The sequence below is a fragment of the Acanthochromis polyacanthus genome, chromosome 4 (genome assembly GCF_021347895.1).
Source record: "Acanthochromis polyacanthus isolate Apoly-LR-REF ecotype Palm Island chromosome 4, KAUST_Apoly_ChrSc, whole genome shotgun sequence".
In the NCBI taxonomy this organism is placed as follows: Eukaryota; Metazoa; Chordata; class Actinopteri; family Pomacentridae; genus Acanthochromis; species Acanthochromis polyacanthus.
The window spans coordinates 12,556,372-12,570,148 of record NC_067116.1 but is presented as its reverse complement, the minus strand read 5'-3'; the positions used below and the strand labels follow the sequence as shown (position 1 = coordinate 12,570,148).

The window sequence follows — 13,777 nt, the reverse complement described above, 5'->3', positions numbered from 1 at the left end:
ACTGTTTCAGTGAGTTAATATAGAGGCCACCTACACACCTGCCCAGAGGAATGTTTTATCAGTATTGCATGTGGGGGGTACCACCAATGGCATTCTCTCACATACCATTGGTGCCAGCAGGGGATGTGGCCAGTGGTGCAGAAACCTCCAGAGGTTTGGGAGCAGTCAGTACCATAGAGTCTATGGTCAGTACACATAAAAACTCTCTCAGTTGCAGCGTTTCTAGTTCCCTTGTGGCAACCTGCATATGTACATTTCGTCTGTGAAATGAAAATTATTATCATTTGTGAACACTGAAGTGAAATGTAGCCCCCAGTTTAAAGCTGCATGTCATCTGCAGCTCACAGAAACTTGCCTGTCCTGTGACAAGAGGGAACATTTCCAGATGGAAACGAGAACCACTGCCGCCCCCCCCCCCCCCAGGACAGTGTGCAGATGAACAGTCCTCAGTAAATTATTATAAAGGACTAAAAGAGGGGAATGTTTGAGGAGCTCTCCCCTGAGACTGATGTAGCGGTCCCTCATATCGGGGCTCTCCGTTTACATTATTCATACGGAGGAGGGTGTGACTTGCTGGCTCTTTTTCCGCCTGTATAAAACGAGAAGTTCGCGTAAAAGAAAATACAGATGGAGAAGGCTAGCCTGCTCGCTGTGTCACAGAGAGTCCCCTTAAGCCTACGTGACAACTCACATACTGTCCCTTTGTGACCAGCTTAATCGGCAGAATGCCCGGTCTCTGTGTGTTTTGTCTCGCCGCCGCGCTGGCTGCGTTCGCCCGGCTCGCCGGCACGGTGGGGCCGGTGGTCCGATGTGAACCGTGCGACGCCGGTGCGCTGCTCCAGTGCAAGCCGCTACCGAAGGACTGCGCGGAGCGGGTCAGGGAGCCCGGCTGCGGCTGTTGCATGACGTGCGCCCTGGGTGAGAGACAAGCGTGTGGAGTGTACACGGCGCGCTGCGGCTCCGGCTTGACCTGTCAGCACCAGCCGGGGGAGAGCCGACCCCTGCAAGCTCTGCTGGAGGGACGGGGAGTGTGCTCCAGCGCCGTGTCCAAAAAACTCAACAGCATTCTCATACCGACACGAAAGCAAGGTAGGAAGTGGTGTTTTGCATTCGTACTTTTATGGTTTGCAGATAGCCTACCTTGTTGCTTGTGGGTACGAGTTATTTGTCGGCTTCTTTGACAGGCGCTCAATCCATGAGGTGTTGCTCTGCGCTGACCAGGTCTGGGGAGCTCCCTCCTCCGGGATGCAGAGTTTAAGTGCGTAGTATTGAGAGTGAGATAAAGATAATAGCTTTGAGATACGAGGTACAAACAAACGTGCGTAAACTTATTCTTTGGGATGTTTTGCAACATACCACCACGAAGAACACCAGTCCTGGCTGGACTGGGTTTGAGCAGTAGGTTTGACATTGCACAGTGTTATGCCCGCCTGGGTTAAAGAAATCCCACGGGCTCCTGAAAGTTTGAGTGAATAATACCCGTTATGGGTATTGTTCGCGCAGCAACTGTTTTCCACAGCTGCTATCGTTTTGTAAGTGCGCACAGCTGTGGACCATCGTACGTAAAATGCAGAATAGAATGTTATACATTTATTGTCTGTCGTTGGGGGGTTTGCAGGATGTTTCTTTTCAGAAAAGGGCAACACTGCTCTCGCGCACACACACACACACACACACACACACACACACACACACACACACACACACACACACACACACACACACACACACACACACACACAGCCTGGCTCCCTCAAACCAATAGTTAAGAATGCCACATACATACTGTAAGTATACACTATTTAGCTGAGGCTGAGCGCAGACCATGTCCTTGTCTTCTGTAATGTTCTTATTTTCCTTCAAGTAAAGCTCATGGATTTTTGTACAGCATGAAAATATATGTTGCTGCTTCCCTGGTCCAGGACATGGGCCAACACATCTCGACTGTATGGGAAGTTAGAGGTGGGGGCCATTTCTCCGAGTTCCCTCTAAGCAAGCAGACACACAATCACAGCCCATTATCAATGAGCACCAACTGCAAATTTCCTAATTCCTAATTACTTGTACAATATCGAGAAGCATCCTGTGGGGAGTGTTTTGTGTGAACGGATGCTTGCTGCTCACACGGGTCAAACGGCACACATGCCACCTCTGTGTGAATACACACAGTTGTGTGTTTAGGCTCTGCTGACATCAGGCCTCCAGGAGTCTCTGTGTGTGTTTTTATCTTCTTGGTTATTTGGTTTTGCCACAGTAAAGTGTGATGTGCAAGCAATTTACAGTCACATTGTCATACACCATTGACACATACATTATCACTGGTTTATTCATCCTCATCATCTTCTTACTTATCTTTGTTTCTTAACCTCTGCCTTCCCTGATTTAAGACAAAACCATTTTTTTTTCCAATGTTGGAGCAAGGCCATTCATTTTCAGGTGAACACAAGCAATACCAGCCGTGAGACAGGCATCAATTCATGCTTTTTTACAGCATCTTCACTATTGGGGATGGGAAAAAAGGAGGGAAATGATCCCAAGCGCCCCTTTTGGTCAGAGTGTGTCAATGCAGACCAGTGGTTTCCACTGCCATTAGTCCCTAGCTTGAGAGCAGCCTCTCCTCCCAGACATTAACAAGCTCTCCACACCGCAGTTTGTGCTGTTTACCCTATGCCATTATACAAACAAATTGCGTAATGTGTTTATCTAAAACACCCCAGACTTCCTAGAAAGGTTATATAAAAGCTTATATTGACAATAAAAATTAATGCTTGCAGGAATCTAAAACAGGGCTCAATATTTTTGTCCTCGGTTATGGGCATTTACAGACATAGTTGAAAAGATTAAAAAAAAAAACATGCTGAGAGTGTCTCAGGTTAAAAAGCGCTTTCTGACTCTGTCGTTTTGCAGTTGATGCTGTTGTTGACATCCATGTTGTTATTCTAAGTTCTGGTGAGCCTGGGAGACTGTGGAGCTCCACCACCTCACTTAATTGATCAGGTGGTCACAGAGAAAGGGTGGGCTGCCAGCCTGCCTGCCCACACGAGCTACACCCCTACATGCCCGTCCACCGCCCTCACCACAGCTCTTGAACACAAAATCTGCTTTGAGTTAACGGTTTAAAACTATGTTTGGGTGTGTGTGAGTTGCTACATGTGTGTTCCCAGCATCCCTCTGCCTCTCCGGGACGTTGTCTCCAAGCTCAGTTAGCTCCTTTGGCTGTGGCCTTGTGACGGTGTGGTCGCCCGGGTGGCACATGGTGGGTAGTTTGGTCCTCTACTATATTAGGGAGGAGTATTTGAAGCCCCCTCCTCTCTTCTTCTCAGTCAGATGGGCCCTGCTCTGCTCTGCTCTGTAACGATTTGACAGGAATCTTTGCCAGCACCACGGGCTATTAATACATCTGCCCCCTCATCCTCCACTTTACCTGCCCTAGCCTCCTCTCCACACCACTATAGCACACATATAGACATAGACACAACATTTTCTTCTCAGCGGCCTTAAAATGTCTTGTTTACACTCAGTTCCTCTATGTGACCCTATCTCTTGGTCTGCATACTGTGGAAATTTGTGGATATGAAATCGTCATGTTTCTGTTTATTACTTGGCTTCATTTCTGGCTCCAAACAGTCCACAAGGCTATGAGCTAACTTTATTTTGACCGTTTTAAACAGGCCTCTCTTACACAGTCAGGAATTCTCTACTGGATAAAGTGAAAGAGATGCAGGAATGTATCATTTTGTATCACAGTTTTTCACAAGCAGACTAAAACACCACTTGGATTCTGAAGTTTAGGATAAAGTTGGGGGAAAAGAATTTATTATATTTTACAGCTCAATCTCAGTTTTTGCACAACACATGATTGAGAATGAGGATTTTTGTACAACATTTGCCCTTTTGATTTTCTATACACCACTTAATCCTCATTAGGGTCATGGGGGGCTGGAGTCTATCCCAGCTGTCTTAGGGTGAAGGCAGGGGACACCCTGGACAGGTCACCAGTCTATCACAGGACTACACATAGAGACTTAATACGAAGAAGGGCAATTTCAAGACCATGCAACACCAGGAATGATTTACCATTAGTCAAGATACCAAGATACGTAGGTATTTAAAGCAAACAGAAAAATGAGAATTCACCTTTTTATTTCTATAGTCAAACTGAATATAGACCATAAGACGATTGAAAGCCTGACTCTGTAGCCTACTCTTAATTTAGTCCAAGCCTGACAAGTTCTTGTATTGCCTTTAAGCTTATAATATAATATGTAACTCTTTTCCTACAACAATAACTGGTGCAACATAATTGTGATTATTGTTTTTTTTAAATGTTAGTATAAATGAAACATTTTGACACTGATGACTTACTTTTGTCCATACAGAAAATGCTGGAAATCAGGTTGAAGATTGTGCCAACGTTACCCAGATGATGACGGTGTTGCCTGGTGTAGCCACTGTGAAGGGTGGGCACAGTCGGGGATCAATGGACACCAGGCCTCCGCTGCATAACAAGCTGATCCAGAAGGAACAGAACAGGAAGACGCAGAGCTACAAGGTGGAATCAGTGTCAGGAGGAGCCAATATGGACATGCACAACTTCTCCCTGGAGAACAAGAGGGAGACTGAGTATGTAAGTCACACCCGAGGCAATGAATTTTCTGTTGTAAACTGTGACACTGTTCCTGGGAGAAAAAACGTAATTGCATAGAGTTGAGTAAAGACTATCGTTGGCAAGGATTCCACAAAGACTGCAGGTCCAAATTAGGTTTAGGCTGACTATTGTACAGCATAATAAGTGGCAACATTTCTGTTTATTATTGTACATGGTCCCTTACATATAAATACACTAAATTTGTTTTCTGACAACAGCAACACTGGCACACACACTTCATGAATCCCATGCCACCGATTGCACAAAGAAGAGAATCTCTCATTATTCTGCTTTTTTTGTTAGACTTCTAAGTAGTTAACAATATTTACCTTTAAACCAATTCACATTTGAAACTGACATTGTAGGCCTGTCCATGGCCTACAATGATAAATGTGAAACCCAGGGTTAAAGGAAGAAAGTGTGTTATAAGGGGCTGAAGTCTGTTAGCTTGCTTTGTGTTTTTACTTGCCATGAAAGGTTAGCTTTCTGGATACAGCACCGACCTTTGAACAAATTCAGTGTTAAAACTGATAGTGCTGGCATATCAAAAACAGATGTACTCCGTATGTTGTAAACAGTATTTAGCTTTGAACAAATTCCATTATGAAATTGGTAATATTGGTGTTTTGACAACTATGCATCACAAGCTCAATGAAAGAGTCACTGAGAGGCAAATATTTTTAGTTTGCTAGATTTCTGTCTAGCCAGTTAGTGCTTTGTCCCTCTCATGCTCATTTACTCTTTTGGTTCATGAAGTAGTCTCACATCGCATGAAAAGCTGCGGTTGAAAACACATACACAGCAGAAAGAAAAAGTCAGTGACCAATGTCAGGTTTATACTTGCAATCTGTGTCCGGTGAGTAAGACTATTTACTAAACTAAACAAGATCCACAGATAGTTAAACTCCTTTGATTTGGGCCGCAACTCACCTCCAACTGTAAGGAACCAGGATCTTAGATTTGGAGGTGGTTATCCCCATACCAGCCTCTTCACACTCAACTGCAAAAAACCCCAGAAAGCAAAAAACAAAAAAACACTTGTGGTAATGAGAGAGCAAAGTGGGTAGATGATCGGCATACCTACTCTCACCTGTCATGAACTCTGGCTAGTGACCAAAAGAATGAGGTAGCAGAATGAGTTTTTTCGGTAAGGTGGCTGTGCTCAACCTTAGCGATAGGGTGAAGGACTCTGAGTAAGGTCACTGCTCCTTTGCTCTGAAAGGAGTCAGTTAAGGTTTTTTGAACACCTGATTAGGATGTCTTCAGGGCACCTTCCGTTGGAGGTTTTCAGGGCACGTCCAACCAGGAGAAAACCCTGGGGTAGACCCACAACCCACTGGAATGTTAACATATCTCATCTGGCCTGGGATCATCTTAGGATCCTACAGGAAGAACTGGAAAGTGTTGCTGGGGAGGGGGCTGTCTGAAATGACCTGTTTAGCCTGCTGCCACCTCAACCCAACACTGGACAAGCGGAAAAATATATATGGATAGACAGTCAGTTTACTGTATTCAATAAAAAGAAGAACTAGTAGCAATTAACTTTTTCTGCTACTTAGTGTTTTTGCATGTAACATTTATTTTGACATCAATAAATTTGGCAACTGTGAAAATAGAATCCCACATAAAACTCACATACCCTGAGAGAGAATGGGAGTCATTAAGAGGCTGAAAGCTTGTTTAACCGAGTTAACTCTCTAGCATTCTTGTATTTTGCACACAACAATGAAATGGAGCCAGGTATCTTGCTTGCTTAACTGCTTGTTAGGTAGCTTACTAACATTTCATCAGAAAAATGGCACCACTATTGTTTTTAAACTAACAAAGAGTGGATGATGATAGGTGTATGAGAAAGTATGCTAAAACAAACTGTCCTCGTGAACCTTTGCACTGAACTTGAAATTCTGTTCTGACTAAAACCAAACTACTGATTAGAGAACATGGAATAATTGTTTGGACCTATAGACATAGTGGCTCTCCATTTAACCTCAGCCCTTTGCAGCAAAATGCATATCACAATCAACCCATAGTAGGTGGTATACATGTGTAATGCGAGGCACGTGTTGGAAAAGCACAAGATACAAATAGTATGGGGTACCTTGCATCAAAACATTGTCATACAATGCAATTTGTGGTCAAAAGCGCCACAAAGAGACCTTTAAGTTATCTACCATCATTTAAACACTATCAGATTAGATTACAAATGTTTTGTAATGGAAGGTGCCACTTTTTTACCAAGTTGATCTGTGATTTTGGGATTTAACTTCTCCAACTTGGACCTAACAGTGGGTCTATTTCTGTAGCTCGATGTTCCTCAGATAAGCAATGCTCGAATTTAAAAACATTACTTGAAGCTCAACAGTGCAATTCAGATATTTTTGCAAGCTGATTCACAAGACATTTAGAATATTTGATTTTATTATTATAATAATACAGTCATAAAATGTATGGCCATATTTGATGTTAGTGTTTTGCTTATTGTATAAGCATCATATGGCCTAAAGGATGTAACCCATACTGTCATGTGATGATACCTTTAGCTTACTAGATAGAGCTGTTTTGTAGGATGCTTAATGGGGACATTTGGTGCTCAAGAGATCAACTTTTATAGACTTTCATGTTCACCACAAACTTTTGAAGTCGTATGAACATACCTGATGATGTTCATGCTTGTGTGGGGATGAGTGTGTAATATTTGCATCACTGGGATGTGCTTGCTTTGTCTCTAGGGGCCGTGTCGGCGGGAGATGGAGAGCATCTTGAACAGTCTTAAAATCAGCAACGTGCTCAACCCGAGAGGCTTCCGCATACCCAACTGTGACAGAAAGGGCTTCTACAAGAAAAAACAGGTGAATAGCTCTCCCTGCTGTTTCATCTCAGTTGTTTTTTTAACACACTGTCTCACATATATACACACACTCCTACAGACACACACACACCTACACACACACACACACATACGTGCACGCACACACCTCCGGACATGCAGATAGACCCACCACATGCCTGAACACTTCCAAAGAATCCTCAAAGACTCATCCCAACCACCCACACATACACAATCCCCTGTTTTTGCAGCTCAGGTTGCCTTGACAGCCACATCAACACTGTATTATCAGAATGGCTAATAACCATGTATTACTCCGGTAAATGCACTGCAGCCGTCTGACTCATGCCTCACAGGAAATGAAGTCGGTCAGGTGTGTTTGTGGGTGTGTGGTGTGGGAGAGTGTGGGGGGTAGGGATGTAAGAATGTGGTCTGGGAGTGTGTGTGGCACGGTAGATGTGGCAGCAGTGGAGTGTATGTATGGCGCTTGTTTGATGGTGGTAGTTTTGGTGAGGGTGTGTAGGTGTGGGGTGCTGTTGGTGAGGTAAAAAAAACAAACAAGCTGTCACTGGTTTAGTTTTTCTTGTCCGTGGTGCAGCAGACTGGGGCCACCCATAGCCTGCTCATTTTAAAGACAGGGAAAAAAGCAAGGAAATTCATCAGAGTAATACAATGGGTGACATGTACTGACCTGATGGAAGGAGGGGCAAGACACGAGGAGGTGACTGGTGGAGGGGAGGGCTTGTGGGACATTGCTAGAACATAGAGCATGTCCAATAAATACCACCATCCTATTTCCACAGATTGGGAGTCTTATCGAAGGAATTCCACCGAGTTAGAGCCCATTCTGAGAAAGCATGAGTCACCAAAAACCCCCCATAAGCACCATGAGTCAGAGTCCAGCTCAAGCCATAACTCACACAGACAGAGAGTAAAATCATCCTCTCGATTCTTACCTCACTCTCTCCCCACAGTCTGTAAAGTGTGGTTTCATTGTTACTTTTATTGAAGTCAGACTTTTCCTTGTTCTTTTCCTGGATTTCTTAAACAAATATCTCCCCAGAAAGTGTGAGATCTGGTCTAAGTGTGTGTAAATGTGTGCGGAGCGGTGTGCCAGCTCTCATCGCCTTTTTCTCAGAGGGCCAGTGGGGTGCCGGGTGTTGGGTTAAATCCATCTGAGGGGATGTGCCTTCACGGTGTGTTGCAGAGATTTATGACCGGAAACACAGCGAAGAGGAGACCGTGTGAACCGTCTAGGGTGACAATACTGTGAAAAGAAGGGAGCAGGAGGGTGGGGGAGGGATGGATGAGGAGCTGGTGGGGTGGGGGTGGAGCACTAAACAGAGGAAAAAGAAGCATACCTATACATGTGATATACAAGCTATGTCTGTATCTTAAAGTGATGAACCAGCCAAGATGTTTTAATATCAGACACTCACACATTGTTGAAATGTAGCTGGTGTCATCTTTTATATACACCAGGAAAAAATGGAACTAATGACAGTGGTTCCGAGAATGGTGAACTGTGAGATTTGTTCTGATAGTGGATTAGCATTTTCACACATAAAGGCATCCAGAAATGCAATCTGTCTGATGACAGATTAAAAAGTGAGATTCATTTTAGATGTAAATTCTACATGCTTTGTGTCGCGTGCAAAGTTGAAAATGGAACATAGAAAAGCCTAAAAGGCAGGTGAAGTATTTTTCCAGTTATTTTATGTATATTATTTAACACAGGTAATTAGCAGAGATTAAGTTTAAGTTGTATTTTTTTCTTGCTATCTTGCTAGCTCTTAATACTGACACTTGCAGAACCCCCCCCCCACCCCACACACACACACACACACACACACACACACACACACACACACACACACACACACACACACACACACACACACACACACACACACCCTGTCCCGTATTTAGTGCTGAGGCAGAGACTCAAATTGGAAAGATGTTTTTCCTGGTCAAAACTAGGAAAATGTTGAGAGTTCCTTAAAGGTGTCTGGGTAAGGCAACTGTTTGATTAGATCTATGTTCTTTACAATGGATTCCAACAGTTTTAACAGGCATTGAAAGTGCCAAAATGACCATAAAATTTGCTTCCTCACTTAAATCTCTATGTACTCTGCTCAGTTGATGAAAAAAATAAACATCTGTAATTAAGTTGGTTTATTTGGTGATTAAGATAGTATCTCACGCTTTTTTGAGAAACAGCAACTATTTGACTATTAAATGAGTGGATGGAATGTAAAGAAGAGCCTAAAGGCTGAAAACAGGAGTTTTTACAATGTGCTGTCTGACCACATCTAAAGTAAAGTTTGTATAGAGCTTTTTCAGAATAGCCAGTCAAAAGTGGGGTGTAAAGTCTGCTGTTGCAGGATGATATTCATCCAACATGTTTCTTGAAAGAATTCATCATGTTGCTCTTGTTTGTTAATAAGAGAGATTTAGAAAAGTTGAACTCACTCCTGTAAAGTTGATGTGATAGTTGAGGTTACAGAAAGAAGCAGCAAGCGGATGAGTGATTAAGTACAATATCCAGCAGGTGAGGTGATAATTTATCCACCTTTAATGCTTGATATCTAAATTAATCAATATAATTTCAAGTTGATCAACATTGACAACAGGGCCAGGAAGTAGTTGCATGTATATATGTGTGGTTTTCTGTATGTTGCTGGTAATATGAGTGCTTCAGGCCTGTCAGAGAAGTTGAGCAGTGTAGGCCTACCTCAGCTGCAGTACAGAGAAGCCTATTTTTAGCAGCAGTTATATGAATTGGCTCAGTATCCCAGTTCAGGCCATGCATTCCCAACACTGAGCCACTCATTACACCTCAAAGTCTCACTCTCTCTCTCTTATTCATCATTTCACCCACCCATCATTACTCCCATTGTGCCCTGCCTACAGTCATCCACCCATCTTTTGTTCTGCCTGCCCGCTCCATCATTCTGTCCATCCTGCCCTTCCGCCCACCTGGCTTTTCCTTCCTTGTTTGGCCAGGAATCACCCCGCAGAGGGTTGTGAATGGGACGACAGTGTCTGCGTCTCTGTGTACTCTTTTAGAGTTCGGTGTGTGTTGAGAGGAAGAAGAGGAGGAGGAGGCCGTGGGTTAAGGATGTGAGCCAGGTGCCTGCGTACCCTTCTGCCTCCTCCCTCACTGAGTCCTGACTGCCAGGCCCATAAGGGCTGACTTATTGAGCGTGACTCAGAATGATCTGTGGAAACGTACACACTGACCACAATGGCTTTATAATAACTGGCCAACCTTCGGGGAGCCAGACAGCTATTTTCACTCTGTCTCTCTCCCTGGTTCTCTTCCCTCTCAGGATTTTTTTAAGATAGTTTTTTGGCATTTTTGCCTTTTTTATAGTCCAAGTAGAGACAGACAGGAAAGGTGGAGAAAGAGAGCAGGGCAATGACATGCAGTAAAGATCCAGCCAGCTGGGAATCAAACCGGGAACTCACTGTTTAAGGGGTTTGCACTAACCAGACAGCTATTGTGTCATCACTACTCTCTGGATTTCAAATCCATCTGTTCTTCGTTCTCACTTTGGTCCATTTTTCCATTTCATTTTGTTGTGGTTGCTGTTGCACAATATAGAGAGCGCAGCAATTATTATGGAAGGAAGGTTTCTTCCAGAATATCGCCTAGGCTGTCAGAGTAATCCTACAGATATCACTCCAGTGAGAACTTATGGTGGAGGCCTAAAATTTGTAAGTTGCGTGTATATAACTCAGAGTGAGGCATCTGGTACAGTTATTAACATCCTTTGCTGATGATAGACTAGGTAGTGCTCCCAGTGGTCTGCAATAAACAGAATGTACAGACAAAAGAACAAAGAATATGGCTTTATGAGTTAATATTATTCCCAACATAGGGATAATATCGAATATCCATTAATTATTCTTATATGGATTATACATAATGAACTGAAATCAACTTGATTCTGTCCTACCACAACAACAGCCTGAAATAATTAGCAGGACTTAGAATGATATCAGATATGATGTTATGATTAAAGTTGGACAATCTGTCCAAAAGATCATGTTAAAATCTTCCAGGGTACAATCACAATCCACAACTTAAATCATAGTACTCCCCACAGATTTAAAGGCAGTTGAATTGAATTGAGTACTGCCACAACAGCAGAGACAAAACTATACAATGTCTTAGATGTTTATTTGGTATTTCTATACTCTTTATAGAGCAACTTTCACACTCTTTACTCCTTTTTCCCCACAGTCCTCCCAGGTGCAGCAAGTTAGATGGGTTAAAACAGAGAGCAATCTACTGCTCAGCTGGTGGCCTTTAGAGAATCCCAAATGTAACTAAAGCTGCAAGCAGTGTTGAACAGGTCCTCGCATCCTTGCTGGTCGGCGAATCCAAGCATGTCCACCAGGTGGCACTGCAACCCGAGAGTGCATGTCGGCCTATGGATGGCATGAGACATGAGAAGTGGACTCTGATCACACATGCAAAATTTCAGGCAGATTGGAGCATGTTCAGACTAGTTTTACAGCTTTTCCTGTCCATCCACCAGGTGGCGCTGCAACAGAGAGTGTATATTGGTCCATGGATGTGATCAGGACTGGACTCTGATGACACATGTAAAGTTTCAGTCAGATCGGAGAATGTGTAGGCTAGTTATAGAGCATTTCCTTCCATCCAGTAGGTGGTGCTATGACTATGACTGTATATCGGCATATAGATGTGATCAGGGCAGAACTGTGATCATACATGTAAATTTTGATGCAGATTGGAGCATGTACGGGACAGTTACACAGTATTTCCTGTGTCATAGCGAATTGTCAAATTCCAGGGATCGCCATTTACACACCGTGAGACTTTTGCGGTGCATTTTAATAACTTTTGAGCTTTTGAAAATGGTCAAAAATTACCCAAAATCGTAAATAAATCTGACACATAATTCAAAGTGGCCAACTTCCTGTTGGATTTGGAGCATGGGTGTCAATTACATTTTTGTGCATTTTGATGAGTTACATATGCCGACCAAATTTCATACCTGTAGGTGACACGTACTGGCCATAGTAATTGTTTCAAATTTTCCAGGTGGCGCTAAGGAGCCATTTGGCCATAATCAGGTGAAATTCCCCTAAAACATCAAATGGTCCACGAGTCTAGATACGTGTGTCAATTTTGGTGAGTGTTTGAGCATTTTTAACCAGTCAACAAGCACTTTGTTTTTTATGGCAACAATCCATTGCCACGGCAACAGTGTTTTATGAATCATTAAAATCTTCACACCGTGGCATCATCAAGGCGTGAACACTCATCTGTCAAATTTTTAGAATGATGTGATAAAGTATCGGGCAATGGTACCTGCAAATGTAATGACAAATACTTGTTATTGCCAATAGGTGGTGCTATGGGAAGTTTCAAATTTATGATTGTGGATGTGTTCAGACCCTGACTGGTGTCCATCACATGAAGTTTGGTCCAGATTGGACCTTTTGCAGCTGAGATATGAATAATTTAATTTTCACAAAATTTGCTGCAACGCCATGGCCACACTCTTTGACAACGAGTCACCATTTTCTGTGGAAATCATCATCAACGTGTCTAGGCTTCTGTCACCAAATTTGAGGTGAATCTGATCAACTGAGTAAGAATAATACATGAAAGTGTAAAAAATGTGTACTTCCTGATACCAGAAGGTGGCACTATGACTGTCAGTGGGCATAACTACATGGATGTCATCAGGGCACAACTCCTATCATACATGTAAAGTTTCGGGCAGATTGGAGCATGTTCAGCAGAGTTAGACACCACTTCCTGTTTCATGGCGAAGGATCAAAATTTTGGGGAGCCGCCATGGCTACACCCTTTGAGCATATTGATAACTTTTCATCAGGGAGGTCTACTGCATATACTGGCCAAATTGGAGGTGTCTTGGCCTTACCTCCGATGAGTTATGAATCTCAAAAAATTTACAAGTATTTCAAGATGGGCGACTTCCTGTTGGGTTTACAGCATGGTCATGATTGACTTTTTTGTGTGTTCTGATGTGGTGCATATGCCCCCCAAATATTGTAGCTGCAGGTGAAATGTCGTGGCAGTTGGCCTAATGACCACTTTTTCAATTTTGCAGGGGGCGCTATGGAGCCATTTTACCACACACATGCGCAACTCCTATGAAATATAGAAATTTTCGCCAGTCCTGATGTGCATGCAAACTTTCACACATTTTGGGGTATGATAAGGCTGCCAAAAATGCAATTCATTTGCCCAGAAAAAAATGTATAAAAAAATAATAAACCCTAGAGTTTCAATAGGG

General features: G+C 43.1%; 1 protein-coding gene across 1 annotated transcript in view; it reads left to right on the top strand.

The window, feature by feature from the left end:
• Nucleotides 1-489: 489 nt before the first annotated feature.
• Nucleotides 490-13,777, top strand: part of igfbp3 (insulin-like growth factor binding protein 3) — a 29,229-nt gene continuing 15,941 nt past the window's right edge. The window contains exons 1-3 of the mRNA XM_022200741.2: nt 490-1,089; nt 4,380-4,627; nt 7,378-7,497. Of these exons, the coding sequence (XP_022056433.1) occupies nt 726-1,089; nt 4,380-4,627; nt 7,378-7,497 (732 nt within the window). The 5' untranslated portion in view covers nt 490-725. The remainder of the gene's footprint in view (nt 1,090-4,379; nt 4,628-7,377; nt 7,498-13,777) is intronic.